Genomic DNA, 25,311 nt, shown 5'->3' with positions numbered 1-25,311 from the left:
CAAGTGAAATACTGAGCGTACGTGTGTCGAAACAGTTGTTCTGATACTCAGTTTTCTTTTTTTCTTTCGTCCTCTGCAAAAACTAAAAAGTAAGCCGATGCGTTTCATTTAAAAGGTGGCTGTGTGATTCAATGTATATATTTTCATGCTGTAAATCTTGTCATTTAATTCAAGTATTCTACGCGGCCCTAACACAGTCTTTTTTTCATCAGTAATGATTCACAAATTGATTGAGTTTATAAAAACTAGGGAAGGAAGGAGAGAGGTGCAGATCCTCGCTCAGGGTGGGTTCAGACTAAACATGAGGTGGTGTGACTGCATATAAAGTCAATGCAAAGTCATTAGAAAGCAAAAAAAGAAATCTGTGCCTATTCTGAGGATTTATGACTCTAATTCATGAACATATGGATACAAGAAACAGAGAAGAGGTCTGGTGGAGAGAAATTGAGGTTTTGTTTGTAGCTAGCTGACAGCTGATGTCTGTACACTGGCTGCTTAAGGCGGATAAACACAGACTGCAAAAACAAACCAGCGCGAAAAACGCCAGGCAAACATTTAGTCTGAACACACCGGCAAGAATCCCAGCCTCTCATGCTGCATTCATGTCCCGCGGGAGAGAACGCGGACGTTAGCTTCCAGCTTGAAGACATTATAAATTTCAGCTCACAGGAGGTTAGGGAGGTCGGGACCCCAAACTTCCAGAAGTCTGTTGTCACAAGTGAAAAAATGTAAGTCATTATGTGATTAACATGTTGGATTATTAGGGCCAGGCATACGGGGAAAAAATGAGAAGATTTTCTTGTTATTTTGCATTTTGAGAATAAAGTCAAAATATCAAGTTAAGTTGAAAATCTTGAGAATAAAATTGAAATATTGAGAATAAAGTTGAACTGTTGAGAAAATTTTTGAAAAACTGAGGCTGAAGTCTAAATTATAAAAATAAAACTGCCATGTCGAGACTAAAGTCGAAATATTGAGAATAAAGCTGAAATATTGAGAATAAGGTCAAACATTTCAACTTTATTCTCGAAATGCAAAATAAAATGTAAAAAAAATCTTCCTCTCAATTTTTTTCCCATATACTTTTTTCCCTTATGCTCTCGTCCTCCTCACTTCTTCATGTGTGCAACAAATAAAGCAAAGCCAAAAGAAAAACAGAATGATGGAGGCTTTGCAGCTCCAAAGAAACACAACTGTCAACATTTTAACTGTCAGCTGACAGTTGCTCCCACTTGACATGAATGCAGCATTAGCCTGCATGCTAACTAGGGAATTCACTGGGCTGTGAACTACTCGTGTTTCTCAAGCAAAACTAACTTTCCTCTCTGTTGCCTTCCCATTTCTCTTGCACTAAGTTTCTACCATGCTATGGTAAATGATATTTATAGTTTTAAAAATGGGATTCATTAACGACATACTGCAGCAGAGCTTACTGCTCATGGCAGAGAGAGCTTCTCTTGTGGCGGCCATTTTGAACATGTGCACTACAACATTGGATTAGAGGTAAGAAAAACATGTCTACCACGTCGTACAAGGCAAGGTGAATAAAAGCACGTGATTTAGCCTGTGAGTGGTAAAAAACAAACCAAAAATGTGTACTTTTACTAACCAGATTCAACCCAAAATGTTATGGAGGAGGTGATAGTGCATAGTTTTGCAGGGCACTAAAATGTGTGCCATGACTGTATACAGCACTCATTAAGATTCAATGACTCATCTACCAGCTGTGGAAAAACTAAAATCTTTCATTGCGTAAATATCAATATGATAAACATATCTGCCGGCATCCTGTGGAGTTTGATGGTTAGAAGCTGATATGTTGCAGGACGGGGCCAGTGTGTGTGTGAGGGACCTCTTGTGTGGACGTTACTGGGATGCTACACAGAGGTATGATGGGAAGGCGTATCAGGAAGGAGAACGCAGACACAGAGAATGTTCGGAGCAGAAACGAACCAAAGAAAAAAATCTCTAAAGAACGCTTGTTGATGCCTCCAAGTGCTGAAAGCTGCCCCGAAGGCACACTTCAAGTCTGTGTGGGTAAAGGGCAGGCAGAGCGCAGAGGAGAACCAGCACTGTCCACTTTGTCCAAACGTCACCTCCCAGGGACCGATTTCTCCGAGCTGGAAACAGAAAATAAAGGCTCGTGGTCTGATTCCACTCCCGCCTTCCCCTTTGATCTGTAGAGGAACGCCAACACAGTCTCCAGACAGGCCCTGCTGCGATTGTTCCGTGTTTCGTGTGTCTTCATATATTCATATAATCATGTGTGTGTGTTTGTGTCTGGTGTGTGGTGTCGTGGTTTCTTGTAACGCCCTCTGATCAGAGGGTGCCACTGAGTCCTCCATGCGCTGCCGCAGCGCTACGCCAGCGAGTAGATGGCGTTGACGGGCGAGGTGGCCTCGGAGCTCTCGTTGCCCTCTGTCTCGTCCTTGTCCTTCTTCACCGTGTACTGGCCGATGAAAGAGCCATCCTCGTTGAACTGGCCATCGCCGCCTTCGCCGTAGTCCACCAGGCTGTCGTCGCTCTCCTTCACATTGCCGTCCAGCGACGTCTGGCTGCCCTGCAGAGGCTTGTTGTCCTCATCACTGCTGCAGAGGTGAATGAGGAGAGTTAACGGTTAACACAGGAGCAGGGTGTCATTTATGGAGTGTCGGTGGGAGTTCAGGACCCTGTTGGCTCAGATTAAAAGGGGGAAGTGAAAGGTTATGGGAATTGCAGGTAAAGAAATGATGTTAATTCATCTTTTCAACTTTTCTATTGACAATATTGACAACTGTTGATGAAGTGACTGAATGTTCTGGTCACTCAGGCCTCGTCAGACTAGAATTTTTACTTTCATGATTCATTTCTTTTCCATATTTTCCTTAAAGGATAGGTTTGAATATTTTCAGTTCTATACAGTATACTACAGTACTGACATGCTTTATGACTTTTGGAAAACTTTTAGATCTCTGTCTTCATTGTTCCTGCTCATACAGGCCACAGAGCAACTACACTGTGAGTGATGGGGAGAAAATCCACAGGTGTTCCATGAAAAGAAACATTCCTCAGATATTTTTACTTAGTTGGTCCGTTAGTAGGGGTGAGCTTATATGAAAAAATATCTAATTGCGATTATTTTTACTGATCTTGCAATTGTGATATGATTTGTGTTATTAGAGGGAATGAATTGTTATACCATTATTATCATGTTCATTAAAAAATATATTAGAGCTCTGATTTTTGCAGTGATCTCTACCAAATTATGTGGAGTTGCAATAATTAGTTTAGTAATTGATATAGTTGTCAACTATTAAATTATTTGATAAGTATTTGAATTTTTTTAAATAAATTTGTCCAAAATCTCAGATTTCAGTTTCTAAAATATTATTATTATTATTTTTTTTTTCTTTTCTGGTTTCTTTACTCCTCTCTGACAGTAAACTGAATATATTTGAGTTGTGGACAAAACTAAACATTTGAGGATGTATTCTTCGGTTTAGGGAAACACTGATCAACAATTTTCAGCATTTTAAGACATTTTATGGACCAAAGTGAATTGAGAAAATGATTGAGAGATTAACTGATAATAAATAGAATAAATAGAATGAAACTAGCTGTACAAAGATGTTGTTTTCTGAGTCTGAGGTTTCTGATGTTTAGGCCAGCACATCTCTGCAGCAGGACAATAATTTAATATGAAATGGTGTTTTGAAATATATGTTGCCTTTAACAAATATTGGGCCTCCTATGATATGAAAATTGCAGTAGGCAATGTTGTGAATTTGATTAAATTTAAATTAATAGTTCAGTTCAGTTTAATTACTACTATTATTAATTAGCTAATATGAGGCCTCAGCAATCTGGGTTAGCCAAATCAGGTGGATGTATTATTTCTGGTAGTTTGTAGTGTGCAGGTTTATTTCTGTGAAGAGGATGTGGCCCTTCCAAGCAAGGAAACACTGTCCTTAGAAAGGACAGAGATCCCAAAAAAGAATGGAGTATATTAAAATTCTGTTTCCACATAGTTGGAAGGGTCTGTGTGTGTGTCATCTGCCCATATCACAGATGTCCACAGAGATGCAGTTTGGTTGGTTTTCCCCCCAGCTGGGCTACTTTTTATGTGATTAGGCAGGTCAAGGTTAGTTGGGGTGGGTTGTGATCATTTGGGTTACTTTTTGTACCACTTGGCCAATTTCCACCGATGAAAAGATAAGAAATATTCCAGTCAATCAGTTAATTACAATTATGCTGAAACTTTTTTCCTTTCCAACAATTATTCTCTGTTATAAAAGACTTGTAGTCTGTTTAACATTTTGAAGTTTTTACATTATATAAAATACTTTTCTGATGCTTAGGCTGGCTTGCTAGGAGTTGTCATGGACAGCTGGACTCGCTTGCAGTTGAAGACATTTCACCTCTCATCAGAGAGTTCAGACTGACTAATGGGGAGTTTGAAGGAGAGAGAACTCCCCATTAGTCAGTTAGAACTGAAGAAGCCTCTATGATGTAAGGAAAAACATCTTCAAGAAGTCCAGCTGCCTACAACAACATGACCTGAATGACTGAGGGCCTTCACAGAGAAGATTAGGCAGCTTCTATAGCCTGGGAACCATCAAAAAATGTTCATATTTCATTTGATCTGAAGATCTCCTTGATGCAAGGATCAAGTAGAGACTACTTCCCACATCAAGCTTCAGTGGAATTGCATCATGACCAGTATGAACAGAAGGAATTATGGCATGTGAGTATTGTACCAAAACAGAGTGAAGAAAATCCAATTCTATCCTTTAAAAACAGCTGCATTCGTATTTTATATCCAAAATACTTACTCATCTACAGTCAAAAGTGGATTGTGCAGAATACTACAGAGTATTCACCTCTATGTTTTAAAAAACAACCTTGTCTCCTGAATACTATGGTCATATCAAACTAATTTGCACTGATATGTTTTATAGGAAATGTAATTCTGCCAGGACTAAGTTCATAAACTGTTAATTACCAAAACAAAATGTTTATTCTACAGGAATCTGCAAAACGATCACTGTCAGCTCATTTGTTTTAGTCTTTCCAAAACCTTCAGCTTAACAACAGGTAGGACACAGCATACTGAAGTCCTACACTTGAATGACTTCTTCCCAGAAGAAGAAGTTGATACTTCCTGGACTGCCAGTGAAAATATTCAAGGCAGCAATTACATTTCCTCCAAAACATATTTGGCAAAGCAAATAAGTACATATATAGTATATTGTAGGAGACTGGGGCGATTAAAAAAGATAAATACTGTCCTCAAAAATTCCATATAAGACATTTGCATACACATGCTCAATGGTGGCCATATTCTGACCTGAGATCAAAGCATGGAAACTCCATTGCACTTCATTCGTGGAGCTTTGCTTGATCTCAGTGCAGAGCATGGCTGCATGTCTCCTAACTCTGTCTTTAGAGGGAAGAGAACTTCATGCACGGGGACAAAGAGCTATAGGCTAGCATTAGCTGTCTTGTCTCAGATCAAGCCAGTAGCATAACAGCAAGAAATGCATTTGAAGGATGCAAAAGTGAGATCTTTTTTCTGTGGGATTTCTCTTCTCTGCGCAGGTCTGTGCATTGCATTTCAAAGTTGTCAAACATGGTGTGTTGAGATTCCCTAGGAGAGGACAGAATCTACACTGTGACTTCTCAGAATCATCATGCTCCATGCTGAAACACTTTGGGAACCACACAAATCACTTGGTACATTTTAGAAACCGTATGGTCAAGAATAGAAATGGACCAGAGCGGACGCAGCACGATCACAGTCTGACACAATTCAGATCCAGCAAATTCGACTCTGATTGAAACCAAAGTCCAGTATTTGTTTTATCAGTCCACAAAAGAATCTTTCAGAGTAGAGCAAGAGACAGTGAGAGAGGCAGAGACAGTGAAACAATGGACGCTTTCAGAGGACAGGCTGACATGTGACAAGGTGAAAAGATGCTACACGAAAGATGAAGAGAGTTCAGCATACATGAGGGGAGTGGTGGATAAATGTGACTAATCTTCTAATTGATTTGGATGCCACCTGAGAGAGACAACCATCAGAGAAAGACGTCTCAGAGCACACAGTACAGTCTATAAGTGTGAGGACAGTGTCTGATGTCTCAGCTTCAGCACACTGGATTTGAAATTAAACCATGACAATGAGGTTTATGAACTGACTCAGCTATCACAAATATACAATTCCCCAGTTTAAGGGGACAGAAGCTAATTGGTCAAGTCATCATATTTAATATTTGCAGTCCTGTTCTTTGTCAATGACAGTTTCAGGTCTGACTAACAGACACCTGATATCTGCTGTTAGTACAAGCCTTTCATGTTCTGGTAGGTCTTCAGCACAGACACAGCTGAAGTGAGGGCATATGACTCACTTGGCTTGCTTGGACTTAAAAACTTCTTAACTGCTGCGTCAGTTCAACCTTATGACTTACTTGTGGGATTTTCATGGTGTGAAAATGTGTGTGTGTGTGTGTGTGTGTGTGTGTGTGTGTGTGTGTGTGTGTGTGTGTGTGTGTGTGTGTGTGTGTGTGTGTCTTTTAACCCTACACGTCCTCTGATCTAAATGAAAGATGAGATTGACTGCCAGTGACTCCCAAATGGGGATACTCATATACTATGACCAGTGGAGAGTACCAGCAACAGGTCTACTGGACCTTTAGTGCATGGCATAGTCATGTAACATAATGCATGTAATGTTCAACATGTGGTTCATGATATGTTAGTAGTTTGGTTGAGTTTACACACCAAAATTACTGGGTTAGGTTTAGGAACAGACTGTGACGGCAGTGACGTGACGTAACGTAACATAACGTAACATAGCATAATGTAGCGTAACTGAGAGGGATAGTTCACCCAAAATTGAAAATTCTGTCATTCAGTCATCTACTCACCCTCATGCAGACAAATGTCAGTTTTAGTTTTTTTTGTCCACAAAACACTGCTGGAGTTTCACAGGAAAACAGTGTCACAGAATCTCCTGAACAACAGAAGTGAATGGTGACCAGTTTTCAAATGTAAAAAAACAGCAGAATAAAACCATAAAATGCCTCCATACTGCTCGTCTGATGTAATCCAAGTCTCCTAAAGCCCCAACATGCCAAGTTGACTATTTCCACCATGTTTTTAAACTGAATCTTCACTGTAGATCCTTATCTTGGAGCCATGTTCACAAGCCGACTATCTGAACTGGGTGTGTGTGGTGTGACAGTGTAGAAACAGCATGTTGGGACTTCAGGATACTTGGACGATGCCAGACAAGCAGACAAGTATTTAGGCATTCTGGGAGATTTTGCAACACTGTTTTCCTGTGAAACTACAGCAGTAACAAAATAAACCCAACCCTTAATTGGCATGAGGGTGAGTAGACAATTTTCATTTTTGCATGAACTATTCCTTTAAAACTTTGACTTTTGGTTGACATGGAACTAAATCCCTAGTCTCCTTGGATAAAGTTCTATGTTAGTTTGACCAATTCATCTATCCATGTGGAATTTCTTACACCTGAATTTCTCCTTTGCTCCTGTCATAACTACTACGGCCACTGGAGGTCACCACCTAACAATAACTATACATATCAGTCAGTGTTTCCCGATCCTGATCCTTGGAGCCCATTGCCCTGCGTATTTTAGGTGTTTGGTGCTCCAACACACCTTATTCAAATCAACAGGTTGTTCAGGGAAACTATACACTTCTTGTGAACAGATGGCCTGCATGCCCGACTTTCTGGTAAGGATGGGCAGTTTTAATCTGGCTACAATCTTTTCCAAGTAAGGGTTTTGTGGAAACCTAAACAAATCGTAACAACTGAGGTGGCCAGGCCCAAACTCTTCATATTATGTTTTTTTGTAGCCTTGACAAATAGAACTGATTTGCGATAGTAAAAAGATCATAAAATGTTTATGCGGATCATTTGGATACTTGTTAAAATACCCTCACCTCACAGTTATTGTTTCATTTCAAATCCAATGTACTGGTGTATGGAGCCAATACAGCAGGGATGTGCCCTGTCCAACTACTTTTGGCCTGCAGCATATATGTAGTTGTAAAGAAATAAAAGTATTCTAAAAAGTGCCCAGAAGGACTGTAAGTAAGACTGTAAGATGTCCTCATAACTCGTCAATACATCAGATGCAGTGTGCAGTAAGGTGAGCAGTAGAGCAGCTGGCAGATACAAAGTAGCTCTATGGTTCGATGTCCTTTCAGTGTGCCAGGAGTAAATCAGAAGGACATCTCTCCATGCACCAGCGCCACTGAAACATTTCAAGATTACATCTCTAACAGCTAATTAAATAAATCTGGCCAAGAGGCAGAGCCTTTTTCAAACCGCCTGCCCCGCTCGCATTCGCCAAGCTTTCTTTCATTTGTTGACCGTACTGCACCAGCAACTTCAGTGAGCCGGGGGGCTTTAAGAGAGAGCCTTTTATTTCAGTGACTTCAAAATGTCTTGAGAATGAAAGAGGGCTGAGACAGGAATGATTCAATTATCTGATTAGGTGATTTTTTTTGAGTAGAAGAGCAAAGGTGGGGGAAGAAACTTAGAAAATGGGAGTGAGTGTCAGATAACCTTCCTTGCATAACAAAACGTAAACTCGCCCATCTGCAGCGGTCACGAAATCTCCTGAAAATGACACAGATTAATGTGACCACAGAGTCAGGAGGTCAACTATATCTCTTCTTCAGCTTAACTTGAAAGACTTGTATCGGGAACTTTGTATGAGTTTGTTATTATCCGACATCGGATTAACCATGCTTTGAAATGCTTTAATTTGATGGATTAAATGTATTAGGATGCAGACACACAGGAATGGCTCTAACAGACATTTTTAAATCCAAATGCACTGCAAATGAGCAATAGCAGATGAGATATTCTTAGAGCAGGGTTAAGAGGACTCAGGTGGCGATACAGGAGACTCTTCTCCTTTCATACCTTTGAAGAGACCTTTGGACCAATGAGGAAAATAAATCCCAAAAGAGACACGAAAGGACACAGACATAAAGTGGGGTGGGTAGAACAGAAAGACAGTTATGAGACAGATGGATAACCAGACATGCTACATAAACAGACACTTAAAAAAAGAGTTCTAACATAATCGGTGCAGGGGGATGAAAAACAACATTTTAATCCATTGTCATCCCAGATTATCAAATACCGATGCTGCTTTGTCACATACCTCAGTGTTTCATACTGATGCATACAGTACCCTTTAGCATCTGCATGTCATGCTGCCAGAAAGCCTTTTTAACAATTGTGAAATGGTCCCAATTTGATTAAAATTTGGCACCAAAATTACTAAGTTAGTTTTAGGCACCAAAACTTCTTGGTTATTCAGCAGATAAGGTTCTTGGATACGTTTAGGCACCAAAAGTAAGTGGTTAAATTTCAGGCACCAAAAGTATTTGATCAGGTTTAAGCACCAAACCTTATTGGTTATATTTAGGCAGCACAGTTTCTAGGTAAGATTTAGGCACCAAAAATACTTGTTTTGTTTAATTACCAAATTTACTTGATTAGATTTAGGCCAGAAAACATCTTGGTCAGGTTTAGCCACCAAAAGTACTTGATTAGTTTTAGGCACCAAAACTATTTGGTTAGGTTTGGAAATGGAACATTTTCAAACATTTTGGTTAGTATTTAGGCACTAAAAGTACTTGGTTATGTTTAGGCATCAAAAGTGCTTGATTAGATTTAGGAACCAAATCTGCTCAGTAAAGTTTAGGCACCAAAAGCACCTGGTTGAGTAGGTTCCTTCAACCCAGCGTTTCCCAATCCTTGTCCTCAGAGCTCACTGTCCTGCATGTTTTAAGTGTTTCCCTGCTCCAACACACCTGATTCAAATGAACAGGTTGTCATCAGGCTTCTGCAGAGACTTGATGCCCAGCTGATCATCTGAGGACCATGACTGGGAAACGCAGCTTTAACCTACTTGGTACACTGAAGTTACTAAAAAGCCTTGTGAGTCTCATGCAGATGCTAAAGGGTACCTTGTGCATCTGTATGAGATGCTGAGCGATGTAACAAAGAGTCTGCATTTGATGACCTGAGAATGAGAACAGGCTGAACACTTATACAGCTTTGCTAAGAGTGGAGATAAATACATTTAAATCATCATAATCCTTATGATATCAAACAAATAACTTAGCCTTTAATTAAATAAGTGATATTAACTAACTGCTCTTTTTTGTTATTGTCCATATGAGTAAAAGGCAGCATAGCACATGTCGGGGCCATCTATTTCCAGCTTGTTACAACTTGGGTCTTGTTTTAGTAGTTTGGCCATCATTTCTTTTAGCAATAATTACACTGAAGTCACTGATTGCTGCTACTTTGGAAAATGGGGCAAAAACCACAAGCAAAAAACAGGAGCAGTCAGACAATTGGACATATTGTAGCAACCTAGCGTCCTAATTACTACACACTGGATGATTCCACAACTCATGATTTATGTCATCCAGTCGTCCAATAGTAACGTTCTGGTCTGGCAACAGGATTTGGTCGTGAACAAGCCAGCGGTGTATCCAGATTTCCTAAACCACTTAATGTAGAGGTCAAACTGAAAATGAGCTCATCTGAAGTGCCACCTAATCCATCATCACACAGGAGAATGGTATGCAAAACTACGGTGAGTACAGTGGGTCAAAGTTGCTGCAGAAACTGGGTCTGTAAACTAATGGATGTTAACAATAGATCATCTAGGAAATTATTTTACTGTTCATCTTTGTTGCTTGTGTTTCTTGTCCCCTCCAACAAATTTTAAGCAATGTTGCCGCATTCCCAGATCTCATCAGTTCACTTGTGTTTTATAATGCTGATGGACAACTACAAAAATAAAGATCCAGCTTGTAAAAAATTGGATTTATCCCTTATCAACTACAATGTACTTTTCATGCGGGATGGCAAGTAAAACTGTTTTTAATGATAATAATTATTGTCCTGCACACTGAAACTACTGAAAAGAAGACAGATTGCCAAACAAGTTAGAGAAAACAGGAGAGGGTAAGGAAGAAATATAAAAGTTTACTTTGAAGTAGTTCCTACTTTAAAGATTCATGAATCCAAGGTTATAACTTTTTTGTTTGGATCTTTGAAGTGTTTGTTCGGTCATTTGTCTTCCAAGTCTTCTCCAGTTGTTTGTTGCCTAAATCAGTTCCTTAAGGGTGTCAAATTGTGCCAAACATAGATCGTCCTGCCCCCCCTTGTCCCCCAGTACAACCTAAATTGATTTCCCTCGCCATCTCTCGCCCCATGCACCTGATGGCGGATGCTTTTTAAATGTCAGCCGGCAGAGGAAAAACAATGCAATTAACCTCTAGAAGGGCGAAAAATATGTTAGTGCCTCGGCAGGAACAAAAAAGGTGCAAGACCTCCGATGCTGTTCACTCGGGCTGCTTTCTGGGATCACTACGTCTGCTTGTACTGCTGGAACAGCTGATCCGTGAACAGCCTGATGTGGTTATGGGGACAGATGCTTCTTTGCTCTTTTATTTAAAGGATGAAGTTGGAGACAAGGTCTCTGGGTATGCACTGTTCCATATCAGTCAATACCAAGGCGCAGGCAACACTGCGCTATATTACATTAAGATCAATGGAGTTGATGTTATGTTAATGTTGAGCTCGATAAAAAGCAGCTTGGAGCCACAAAAAAGAATAAATGAAACTTTTTACTGTGTGGCAGAGGCCATGGTCTGTGTGTTTTAACTCAGGTTTGACTGCTAATGTTCTCCTTCTCTGCGCCTGCATAAGAGCTTCAGGCTGAACCAAGGCCGTGATTAACCACAGCCATTTCATATTTAGTTCTGAACCTTAACACAGTCTCAGCAGCTGCTCTGCTCCGTTGTTACCTGAATTTCCCTTCACCCTGGTTTCTTTTAAATTACTGTGCAATTATGTTATTTTCTATGTAGCAAATATGCAATTTAAAAACAGGACATTAATCACCAGTGTGATGGAGGATATTTTGGTCTTAATGTGTTTTTTGCAGAGTGTGCCTCAGTTTTGAGTCTAAAAAGTTCAAAGCTTGTTTGAAGGTTTGCACAGGCTTGAAAATTTTACCCTCATGCTAAATAAAAAAAAAGAGAAAGAAGTACTCTACTCCAAAACTGAAAAGGAAACTGTAGCAATGATCCATAATGTAGAGCACAAAAAAATACTTTGTTGAGTTTGGTTAATTTAATTTCACACAACGGCAACAAATAGTAAATCACAAATTGTAGTTTTTACATTTCTGTCTGGGTGGGTGTAGCAAACAGCATATATGTTTACCATGTTTTTTATTTCTTTGGACAGAGCCTTGCTAGCTGTTTATCTCTGCCTCCAGTCTTTATGCTAAGCTAGGCTAAATACCTCCTGACTGCAGCTCTGAACAGCACAGACTTTGCATAGAGATTGATATTAGTCCTCTCGTCTCTCTTCCTTTAACCTTCTTTAAAATTATTTTCATGTGGAAAATTGACTGAGAGCTGCAATTGTTGCGTGTCTTGAGTTGTTAATACTTCTCGTCTATTTATTGTATTTATTCACTTTGAAGACAGTGTCTTATTTACAGAGTTAGGTGTTTGCTTTCTTATTTGAAATCAATTCTAAAATGTGGCAAACATTCGTCTACTGAAGCCACAGATTTCTGTGAATTAAAAAAAAAGTCTTTTTAGGGTCCTTTTTCAGTAAACATACTGACTTATGCATGACTCTGCAGCCAGCAGGGAGCCCTGACCTTGTTTTCAAATGAACGGGTCTGAAGTTTAGGTTGTTGACATGGAGATAGTTTAGTTGATTATTGGACTGACAATTTGACACCCATAAAGGAACCATCCTGTCCATCTAACTGCTGATCATATTTTATCACTACAGTGTCTGTGATGTCTCCTCTGTCTGTCACATTGTTCACATTAAAACTTTAAAAACTAGTTCAGGACAGTTGGATGGATATAGCTGACATTATGAATGAAAACTGTGCACTCTTTGCAGACTGACCAAAGAGCCAGCAATGCATCTCCCCAAATAAGCTACACCTTACCCCCCCCCCCCGTTCTCCCCCAGCTCAGGGGAAACATCTGCTCCCCCCGACATGCACAGGCCAAGAGAGATGCCGTGCCGAATCCAAAGTACCTGTTCTCGTTTTCGTTCCTGTCGGGGACAGATGACCCATTTCAGCATGGGGGAAAGAGAGGGACCAGACGTGAGGAAACAGGGGAGACAGCAGGAGAGAGGAAGAGGGAGGGAAGGAGGACAAGCTCCACATGATACATGCATGTAAATCATTTCATGCACACAAACACACACACACACACACACACACACACACACAGCTGAGTGGACTTGAGGGATTGGCACCGGGGATGGAGTGTGGGTCAGAATCAGAGTAAAGCAGTGACCTTGACTGTGAGAGAGGGGTTGTGTATTAATATTAGACTCGTTATTGATTAAAAAACAAAACAGCATCTCACACACTGGATATGGATTATTCAGTGGTATTAATCAAGAGCACAGCACCACTCAGGTGGGAACAAATTCTGTTTTGAAATGGCACTGCACACTCATATAGAGCCATCTTTTTTCCATCAGAGGCACTGCTGTGTCAATCAAACAGTCATTTCACACTGTTACTGGAGGCATTTTAAACAAAAGCAGAGCTACATCATGATAAGATAAAGTGTGTATGTACTTTGCCTCGTGCTTTGGATCTTTATAACATAATGAATCCTGAATACTATAAAAGACAGGATCCTTGCTGTTATGTGTATTGATATGTAGGTACTTAAACTGATGTCTTTTCATCAACAACGAGGAACAACTGAGTATATAAAGAGTACAGTCTAGACCTGCTCTATCTGCAAAGTGCCCTGAGATAACTTTGTTAGGATATGGCACGATACAAATAAAATTAAACTGAACAGGATCTATACCAGACTATATATCATTCTAAGCTGTTTTAGTGTTTTAGTGTCACTCTCACACAACTGAGTTAGAACATAGACTTAAATAATTAAAAGCAGATTAAATAGTTTTTAGTCATGGTGGACAGAAAACGACAGACATATTCTTCATAAAGAAGAATGAAGCCACAGAGATCAGTGGGACCTGGAAGGAGCAAAGGACATGTCACTTACCAACATATAGTGTACAGACACATACTACATACAGTTCATCCTCACATGGCACAAATATGGCCTGCTGTATATGTTATGAAGTCCACTGTCCACAGTGGATAGTAGGATGGTATTGTGCCACAGTTGCTTCATCTATGTCCACGCTAACATGGACAGACGTGAAAACTCTATTCAAGTGTCAAACACAGTGCTGTCTACGCTCATATTTTACATAGTTTTTAAAAAGCTTGCCATCAAACAACAAAACTGCATTAAAGGGCCAGTTCACCCCGGAATCAAAGAGACATATTTTCCCCTGGCCTGCCTGTAGTGCTGTTTATAGATCTAGAGTTTTGGAGATATCAGCCGGTCTATTTTTTTATTTCTTTATTTTTTATTTTTTCACAATTCATATTTGGTCCAGTTAATTTTGGTTTCACATTGTAATTATCCTAACGGACTTAAGAACTTTGCACATCATATCTACTTCGTCATTATCACCTATGTGGACTGCTTGTCCCTATATTTGACCTTGATTGGTTTGTAGATGGGCATGTGTCTGACATCGGTGTGTTTACAGTTCATCAGGCAGCCTGACTGCAGCGGCTGTTTATGGAGAACAGAATGAATGAATGAACCATCTGCTCATTTTGCTCTGGTGCGTCGTTTTTCATTCTTCCAGGTCTGATAATATCCTGTCATAATTTCCTGTAATTGGTCCAAAAGGCCAAACCATCAAACCACCAAATGTCATGGTTCAATTCTGGACTGACAGCACCTCTTTTCACTGGACCAAAGTCTGCCTTTTTCGTCCAGTGAAAAGAGGCACGGAAATCAGGGGAGGTTTCACACCTGTAATTATGATCCAGATCAAACTGAAAAGTCTGAAAGTCCAGACCAAATGAAGTACATGTGAAAACACCCTAAATGGTACTCAGCCTGTGGTGCTCAAAGCATCAAAAAAATACATTTGAAAGATTCAAAACCAGTCTCTCTTCCAAAAATCATGACCCAGTTACTCAAGATAATCCTCACACCTGACTGTGAGCAGTTTCATTAAGGAACTATTTTCTTTCTGTAGTAGAATCTACCAGAACTACTCTCTCCTAGAAAGAAAGTCCTTTCTACTTCAAACTGCCCACAACAATTTTTTTTGGTGTTTTGAGCACCACAAGCCGAGCACCATTTAGTCTCATTATTGGGGCAAAACTATGTGTTTTTGATTTGGTGGTGAACTGTCCCTTTTAAATGGTAATTAAGGTTTTGCATAATGTATTTGGCAGATACAACGGGCCTTAACAGGTTATATCTCTCTTTAACAGGTTATATCTCTCTTTAACAGGTTATATCTCTCTTCTGTTGCCCTCTACTTTCTTTGTGATCCATTTTTTATTATTTCAGTTTCTTTCAGCCAATCATACAATACACGAGTTATCGCTGATATATCTTTCTGTTTTTTGTTAGGAACACTTCACTGGTATAAAACGCTATGCAGACTGCAGGTCATTGAAAGGTAGCTTTGGCATTTTTCAACCTGGAGCCAATTTTCTCATGTTTTTGTGTCTAAGTTACTAATGAGGACGACAATTTTTGAAATTGGTCCAGTGTTGAAGAAGAACGCTGCAGCCAGCAGCTGTGAAATGGACTGCAATGTAGTCCTATTGGAAAATGTGAACCATCAAAGTGCGCACACCAAAAGTGCTCGTTTTTGTCACCGACAGGCTCTGATTGTTACTCTGAGTAAATATTCAGGCTGTACATGCTGCCTCTCTGATGTCCGACCTCCCTCTCACTCCTCTCTGAATATTTTCACATCTACCTCTGTGAATTAAGGGTTTATTTCAGCCAAACCACAGCTGAGCTTGAACAGTGTAAAGCCAAACCGAAACAAGTTATTTTGTTTCTGTCGAGTTTGAATGAAGTGATGATAAAATGACTGTTTCTGTAAATGGAGTCTGATGGCTTCAATTAGAGCAATAAAACAGCTGTTTCTGGTTAAAACAAAAGGATTTTACTGTAACAAAAAGCTCTGTCTCTGCAGGGATCCTTTCCAAAATGCTGACAGACACTAATAACAATCTGAGCCTGTTAGTGGCAAAGCAAGCACTTGAAGTGGATGTATGTTGATGGTGCACAAACAATTTTTGTTCCAGTTAGTCACTTAGGCACAAAAACCTGGGAAAAGAGTTAATGCTACCTGCTAATTAAGACTAACAGAAATTCCTGGCAGCAGCATTAAAAGCTTTATGTTCAGTCATCATACAGCATTGACTGACAGATTTGTCAGTGATGACACACAACATTTTGTAATGTATCTAGAGAGCCTTTTTGAAAGCTTCCTTGTCGGGTAGAAAATGGAAACTTGGAGAGAAAAGGATACGTTTTCAAAAGTGTCCATACTCGCGTTGGAAGGAGCCCTGATTTATTACACACCTGCAGGACTAATCGATCAAGGCTCTGTGCCCAAAAACTCCTTCATAATTGAAGCATTGTCTCATCTTCTCTGATTTTCTAGATGAAAACCCTCCCCTGTGTGCTTGCATGACTTGCTGGTAACAAAGCTGCACCTGTCACCAATAATAAAGGGCTTTCTAAACACAAAGTCTTCGAGCAAAGTCACCCTGCCACGAGTCAAAAGATCTCATATCTGCTGCAACAACTAGAGGGAGCTGGAAGTGAATACCATCCCAGTCTGAATATTCAAAATGAGCTTTTATCTGTCCTGACCTGTCAAAAAATAGTGAGTAATAGTAGTAAACATTAGGGCTGAAGTGTGCTGAATTTTTGTGATATTGCAATTGCAAATTGATTTGCAGAGGGAATGATCATTTTTACATCATAATTCTCATTTTCATTGAAAAACATATTAAAGGTCTGATTTCTGTGGTGATCTGTGCCAAATGATGTAGAACTGCAATGATTTGTTGACTAACCAATTATTTATCAACTTTTAAATTACTTGGCAACTATCTTAATAATCGATCAGTTTGGAAAATTGCTCAAATTCTCTGATCTGAAATGTGACTATTTTCTGTTTTCTTTGCTCCTCTCTGACAGTAAACTGAATATCTTTGCGCTGTGGACAAAACAAGATATTTGAGGACATCATCTTGGGCTTTGGGAAACACTGATCAACATTTTATGGACCAAACAACTAATCAGTTATTCATAAAAAATAAATGACAGATTAACTGATAATGAAAATAGTCATCAGTTGCAGCCCTACAAAGATATTTTCTTAAGTATGTAGAATAACAGATCAAAAATCATTTTTTTTCCTAAAATATCTGAAAATTGCAGCAGACCAACCTGCAATTTAAAGAAAATTTAAATTCATTGTTCAGCCCTAGTAAATATCACTATGATTTCCTTTAAACCCAATACATTACTATCATGAGAACTGATACTATACTTGTGTTTTTATTCTCGCAGTCGGGCAAAAACGTTCATCATTTCAGTATGTCCTGTATTACAGTACACCATACTTGTCATAAAATATACAAGATGAGACACTGCAATATTACAACACTACAAACCCATTTTCCACAAATTTCCTTGGTGACTAAAAACTTTCAAATTAACTTGAAATGATTTATTTCAAAGGCCAGCATTCACACAAAGCTAGCCACAGGGTGAGGTGGTAGAGACGCTGTAATGTGGGTGGAGAGCAGTCTGATTGATTATACTTACTGGTAATCAAAGGATCCATCCTGGTCTTTCTGATCTACTGGGTCCAAGGGGAGATCTTTTTTATCACGCACTGAGGAGAGAAGAACAAAAGCAACATTTTCAGCATTTTGTCAAGAGATCCCCACATGTTATGGTTAGATTTGATTGTTGAGGGGTTCCTGGAGTTAGTTTGAAAACAAAACCCTTCTGTTAGGCCTCATCTGGTTATTAAAGGGATAGTTCACCCAGAAATGAAAATTCAGTCATTGTCTACTCATCCTCATGTCGATTGAAGGTCACATTTAGTTCTGTAGTTCAGTGTTTCCCAATCCTGGTCCTCAGGGCTCACTGTCCTGCATGTTTTAGACGTTTCCCTGCTCCAACACACCTGATTCAAATGATCAGGTTGTTATCAGGCTTCTGCAGAGGCTTGATGATGAGCTGATCATTTGAATCAGGTGTGTTGGAGCAGGGAAACATCTAAAACATGCAGGACAGTGAGCCTGGAGGACCAGGGTTGGGAAACACTGCTGTAGTTCACAAAACACTGCTGGAGTTTCACTGGAAAACAGTGTTGCAGAATATCACAATGGAAGTGAACGGTGACCAATTTTCAAATGGAAAAAGCCTAAGCCTCAAGCTCAGGCCCCTAAGTCTCCTAAGCCCACACACACCCAGTTCAGACGTGTGAACATGACTCCAAGCTAAGGATCTACAAGATGAAGATTTAGACTAAAAACATGGAGTAAATGATGTCTTTCAAGTCAGCTTGGCATGTTGGGGCTTTAGGAGACTTGAATTACACCAGCCGAGCAGTATGGAGGCATTTTATGTTTTAATTCTGTTTTTTTTTTCCCATTTAAAAACTGGTCACCATTCACTTTGGATGAATTATCCCTTATTTGTCTTCAGTTTGCACTTATTAAAACTTTTAGCTAACCCTGTGTCCCAACTCCATACTTATATCCCAATGCTATATGCACTGTATATATCACATAAACTGATATTGATAAAGAAAACAAATGTGGACAGTGTGTTACTGTGCAGTATGTGTACAATAAGTGAATGCACTCTACCATTTAGCACCATTCAGCCTAATGTTTTCTGAGCTGCAGCTTCAGTAATCCATGTATGCTGCAGTGCTGTATTGTATGAATTTGGAACACATTTCTGTTTTTGTAGCAGATGTATAACATTAGGTTGGGTTTTATAAAGTGTGTCAGTGCTTTGGTCAGTACTGGAAACACTCCCAGTGTGTGCGTGTGTGTGCACTCTGACTTAGTTCATCAGACTGTTAGTTGTTAACTTTCACACCATCACAGTTACCATAGACACCCACCTAGATATTTTGCGCAACCAGTCACGCAACCACCACCTAGACATTATAGAAACTGCAAAACATTAACAAGGAAAATACACTTGTATTTTCTAAGATGTGAAATGTTTTTTATGTGAATATAATTGTTTGTGGTAATAAATAGACTGACTGTGCTATTAGATCAAACACTGAACAAAATCCACAATTGCTCACTGTTATATTCTACGCTGGACTGCAGTGTGTCCTGTCCTGAGCTGGTAAACAGCAGCCAGTTGCTCTTTAGATGGCCTGTAGTTTTTATTTTTCTGTGCCACCTGATTAAAAACAGACTCTGACATTTTGAGTGTTGGTCTGTCTTTTTCCTTCTGAGCAGCCACGCAGGTTTCTGCACCTCCACAGTTGAAAGAACATGTCCTGACATTAAAATAGTCCTAACTCGTGTACCTCGCACATTAACATTTCAAAACAGTTCATGAACATTACAACTGCCATCAGTAACTGAAAAAGTGCAGTAATGGCTTTTTAGCAGATCTTACAGTGGCTTGTAATGGACCAATGAAACAGAGAGACCAATTTTTAATTATGAGGTGTTTTTTTGTGGAGTTTAGGCAGAAAAAAATCCCTAAAAATAATATACTACATTACATTAAACATTACACTAGCTAGTTTTGTCAGCTTGTTTTTTTTAACAATGGCTGAAGACAATCTGAGTTTTTCTGCATATATATGCGGTCACTTTAAATAGTTTGCATTAACCAATGGGAGCAAACCGGTCGACCCATACATGCCCAGTCACTGGATGGACCAGATTTCTCCAACTGCAATACGACTGGGCCATTGGACGAATATATCGATGATATATTCGATTGTCAGTAGTTTTCTTAAGGTGATTGTTGTCATTTTATTTTGTCAGTTTAATGGTTTGCTGAGTGACGGGTGCTGTTCCCGCTCAGGAGGACGAGTGAGACTAAAACAGCCTGTAGGACCAGACTGTTTTCCCATCTGACATAGTTAATTAAGAATGTATTTGAACAACCCAGAGTTGTTCTTACAGACAGGACAAGACAGTTTTGTCGAGTTTTATTTTGTTTCTGTCTGTCCTGTTTTAATGAAGTGTGTTTTACAAAGTTAACAAGGCAATTAAAGCTTGTCTTAGTTTGGTAAAAGAGAGAAACTTGAAGTCAGAAAGTGATTGGCTATTTTTCTGTTTAATAAGGAGAATAGGTGTGAGAATATTTCCTTTATTGACATTTTGTGAGTTTAATTTGTTTATTTTATTGCAGCTGATTCACATCCCCCAGCTTTTGTCTGTCTATGTTTAACTATATTTGTTTTTGTTTGTTTCTGACTGCCAGCGGCAGCTGGTATGTGATCACATTTCAATTATGAGCCAATACTAATTCTGGCACCAACAACACAGCAAAATGACATTTTAGCTTGGTTGTGTGTCCTACTGCTTTGTGTTCTGCTCCAGCTTTTCCTTGGTTGCTCAAACCGAGATATCACATCAAATCTAACATACAATTAGCACCAACATGCCATTCACATATAAACATTCAAAATTATAAACATACTTATAATGCATTATAATTTGCTTATAGCATTGTACATTGGAGTTATAAGCACTTATAAATATTAATAATGCCTTATAATAATAATTGTAACAAACCGTAGAGCATTTTATAATGACTTATAAGGTCAAATATCACTCATTGACTTTTTTTGCAACGTTTATAGTGTATTATTATGCACTAATCCTAACCACTGCAACAGTGCATTGTAACAGTGATTATAATGCATATAAATAAATAATAATGACGTGACTGACCAGCAATTAAAATTAAATGGTCAATTACAGCATTCTAAGGTCTGTTTTTTCTGTATAACAGACCGTTGCTATGAAGAACAGACTGTTGCTATGGACACAGCCCTAATTACAGACTCTGGAGGAACAATAAAATCATTTTTAAATCCATAAAATTATTTTGAAATTAATATTTTGTGTCAAATGATTGATTTTTTTGTGTAAGTAACTGTGTAATAAGTGGGATAATGTACAGCGAGCAGGTCATTATTGTAAAATAAACCCCTTCAGGATGATTCAAGACAACATTTGACCTTATACATACATATACATATACATATTTTGCTGCTCTATAACTGTATATAACTGTTTTGGAAATACGGTACATACCTAAACATAGTCTTATTGTATATATTTTTTTTATTATCTATTATTGCAATCTTGTCTCTGTATATTTGGTAGTAGATTGTACATGTTTTTACACACCTTTTAATATTTTTATTCTTTATTCTTTAATATTTTTTTCTAATTGCACTATGCAATATATTTTTCTGTTCTTGAATGGGAGCATCTGAAATGTAAACAAGTATTTCTGATTCTGATTCTAAGTCATTATAAAATGCTTAATAAAGTGTTTTTTAAAATTATACAGTGCTATAAGCAGATGTGTTACCAAACTATGAACTGTAAGTTTATGGTGGGAAAAAATATTTCAGTGGCTCCATCCACTCTGCTACTCTGTTGAGGTTCCAAACCAAGCAGATGGCTGTCAACCTTTGACAGACGGCTCTGTGGGGCTAACATCGATCCTCTGATGGCTATGAAGCCAGCAGTGTCAGGCCTTACCTGGGTATTTGCCCCCACGACTCCTCTTGATGAAGCAGACGATGAGGAGGATGAGTATGATGAGGGCGATGGCACACATCAGGCCAATGAACCAGCCTTGAGTGGCAATGTCTACCTGGTCCATGTAGGCTGGAGACACACACACACACACACATAGAGGGCGGGACAGAAGAGGAGAGAGAAGAGTGGAAACACAGTGAGTCACAACTATCAACACATCAGACAATCTGTTCTCATCCCAGCGTTCAGCCCAAGTCAACAACCCAGAACCGACATCTCATTATTTGCCCTCGAGCACATATCCAGGATGATGTTGTACAGGGGATCCCATTCATAACAATAAGGTGTTTGACTTCTTTTCCATTACACACTGTGTGAATTTTAATCAGAGTCGTGTGGGAAACGGAGGTTTGTGGTGTGAAAATAATTGCTAATGCCAATACACCTATACCGATTTCAATACAACCTGAAAGAACACAAAGTCTGCCACAAATTCTACCTCTGCATTTGTTTTTATATTAAATAATGACAGTAACATTTCTAGTATTTAATTAAATTCTTTCTATGCAGAACAGTGTTGTTACTGTGTCATCAGAGCCACACAGGAAACTTCCATTGTCCTAATAGCGAGCTAGCTGAAACAGTCTTTAGCTCATGTAGCAGTGGCTAGTTTAGAGGCCAACAGTGATTACACAATAATATCTTTTAATACCAACATGTATTTTCTGAACCTGCAGTGTAACAATCACCAACCTGCCTGTATGGAATTAGCATTGTTAAATTTATGATGTGTGCAGTAACTGATACATCTACAACATTTTAGCATTCAGAGTGCAAGATTTCAAATATACATAACCATGGCTAAATCAATTACAGCATCACTTTCACAGGAACTGTCTCTTAAACCAGTAAGCTAATGGAGTAATGGAGCTCACTCAGTTAAGTCTGAGCCTTCAGTTTCAGGTCAGGTTCAGGATTGTTACTGCTCGCTCCAATATAATCCTCCAGAATCTCAACAACATACATTAAACTCACCATTCTGTCCTCACTCGCTGTTGCTGTTCTGTATTTCACACATTCTTGAATATTGGGATAATCATAAAAACAACCTAATGAGTTGATTTTTTGGGTGAGAGCAATACCTACTGATAACGTGGGTCTAAAAATGTGCTGTTATAATCATCTGTGTTTTAAAATAGAGTTATTAAATTAAAATGTTGGCCCTTTAAAGTTGTGTCCCAGATTTCCATCAACTCTCTCAGATTTCTACAAAACATAATTCAATCAGGTATAAAAAGACTTAGCTATACCCTGAGGACACCTGTCTCACTTCCAACTTCATGAAATTATATTTCTATCAGATGTGTCTCAACCATAACATGTCAACTTAAATAAGAATTATGATTTAAAAATGTCTATTTTGATTAACATTATGAGAACTCTTAAAAAACTCTTTAAAAAATGACTATGCTGTCAAATGAAAAAATGGAACTTTTTGTCAACTTTGTAAGACTGTCAGATTTTTCCATCTGATGGTATTGATGTATATATTCAATTAAGAATTTAATCAATAGGAGGTTTAATAGCCAAAAGTTTGAGCTTTTAAAATATATTTTACAACATAAGTGAAGAGCAAAAACCAAAACCCCCTCAAGTACAGTTTTGTCTTAATTTTCAAGAATGAGTGATTTACAAATGTATGTACATAAATATTAACTTACAGACTGACAGATGCCATAATTTCTATTGTGCTAACTTAATAGGTTTGCTATTGTTGAACTCCCACAGCTAATTAGCAAACTAGCCTGGTGAGATCATTAGCAGCCTTTGTTGTCGTTGATAATGCATCCTACTTTATATACCGTTAGGTAGTGGGGAGTAACAGCTAGTGTTTGCTTGTTAACATCTTTGGCTTGCTACATATTTAAAGGACTAGTGTTTAGGATTTAGTGGAATCTAGCAGCGAGGTTTACAAACAACTAAATACCACTTGCCTCCCCCTCTGCTTCCAGCCTAGAGTGGCCACAAAACTCATGGAAAATGCAAAAGGGATCAAGCCAGTGTTTGTTTTGGTTTGGAATATTATTTTCCATTTTTGCACTATTCTGCCAATAGAGCTCCATAAATCTTACACACTGGACCTTTAACAAGGTGAAAAAGTGAAAAAACAAACAAACCCAAAAACCCAGGTTGTTCAGGTTAATTGAGATAGGACCACAAATGTGACCTAATATATTCACAAAGCTTTTAAACAACTGTAACTAAATCAATTTAACTTTAATCAAAATATTTATCATTATGTAAAACATTAAGCTGTGTTTCCACCAAAAGTACCCAGTACCTTTAGCCCAGGAACTACTTTTTAAGAACTAAAAGGTTTCTTCAGGCCATTGTGGGTTGTGTTTCCACCACGGTCTAAAAACCTGCTAAGGAAAATTAGTCCACTGACTTGTGATATATCAAAGGGTGTTTTTACATGTCATTTTTGCATGTGACTATACAACAATGATGACATGTTTCCAATTCCTGCTGGATCTCATAAGTTCCTGCGATGGAAACACAGCTTTAGTGAGTACAGTTTGCTTTGGTCTAGTCTTACAGCTTCTGTAAAAATAGTTCAACAGTTTATTATACTTATAGCATTTTGTATGTTCTACCCTTGACAAGTGGGACATGTCAGCTGTCACAGGAAGTCTGAATGTAGAAGTTCCATCTCACAAAAATGCCACTTTTACTTCCATTCATAAATTAGATCCTGCTCATAAAGACACCCAAGTTGAAGTCATCCAAGATATAGAGTAGCAACTGACTTGAGTTTAACTTTGGAAGAACATGCATAGTATTAAAGAACAAACTCACCCAGCTTTGACTGAGTTACCGGAGATACAACTACTGACAGACTTGCACCCAGAGTAGCCCACCTGGCTGGAACCCCAGTTCCACCTGGCCAGGTGGGGTCTCACCTGCTTTGGTCTTAAAGGTGACAGATTTGCTGCTGATGCTGTTGAGTTCATGGGAGTAAACCCTCAGATGGTACTTGGCACCTGCGATCAGATCCGCCACTGTAATGGGGGGCTGCTGTCTCACCGGTATAACTTTCACCGTCTTGTCGCCTTGGAGACACAAGAAAGGGGCCAATCACACTCCAGAGGGTGTGGCCTTGGTTCCACAGAAACGGCTGTGCTCACTAGCAAAAGTCACAGCATCACGATGCTTTGAAGGGAGTTTCCTCTAAGTGATAGCAGGGTCACTGAAGTGAATTGAGACTGATAACAATGCAGTGCCCACCCTGTCCAAGCCTCTTTACAGTACAGAAACATACACATGATGTAATACTTTGCCAGTATAGTTAATGTATGAGCTGCAGCCCTTTGAAGTTAAGTTCAGCTGACACATTCTGGGTTATTTTATGGCTACATTTTTTTCTCCAGGGTGTAATTGTCCAGAGAAAACTCATCTATAAATGAGTAAAGAGGCACAAAGAGCAGGTGTTCCTTCAGGGAAATTACATCAAAGTCTCACACATAGACAGTACAATAAGTGGACGGAGCTTCCAGGTCTGAAAAGTGAAGCAAAT

At 38.9% G+C, this 25,311-nt stretch overlaps 1 protein-coding gene across 5 annotated transcripts in view; it reads right to left on the bottom strand.

Moving 5' to 3' along the window:
* Nucleotides 1-879: 879 nt before the first annotated feature.
* The window catches only part of nfasca (neurofascin homolog (chicken) a), an 86,565-nt gene continuing 62,133 nt past the window's right edge, over nt 880-25,311 (bottom strand). For 3 of the 5 annotated variants that reach the window (XM_084726254.1, XM_084726279.1, XM_084726271.1), the window contains 3 exons: nt 21,735-21,863; nt 17,788-17,857; nt 880-2,588 (listed from right to left, as the gene is read on the bottom strand). In XM_084726254.1, the coding sequence (XP_084582380.1) occupies nt 2,360-2,588; nt 17,788-17,857; nt 21,735-21,863 (428 nt within the window). In that variant the 3' untranslated portion in view covers nt 880-2,359. Of the gene's footprint in view, nt 2,589-17,787; nt 17,858-21,734; nt 21,864-24,697; nt 24,848-25,311 lie in introns of all 5 variants that reach the window. The other 2 variants (XM_084726291.1, XM_084726282.1) reach the window with 1 other exon arrangement.

This window comes from Lutjanus erythropterus, chromosome 2 (assembly GCF_056507025.1).
Source record: "Lutjanus erythropterus isolate fLutEry1 chromosome 2, fLutEry1.hap2, whole genome shotgun sequence".
Lineage (NCBI taxonomy): Eukaryota > Metazoa > Chordata > Actinopteri > Lutjaniformes > Lutjanidae > Lutjanus > Lutjanus erythropterus.
The sequence above is the reverse complement of the archived record's forward strand: the minus strand, read 5'-3'. Positions and strand labels throughout refer to the sequence as shown.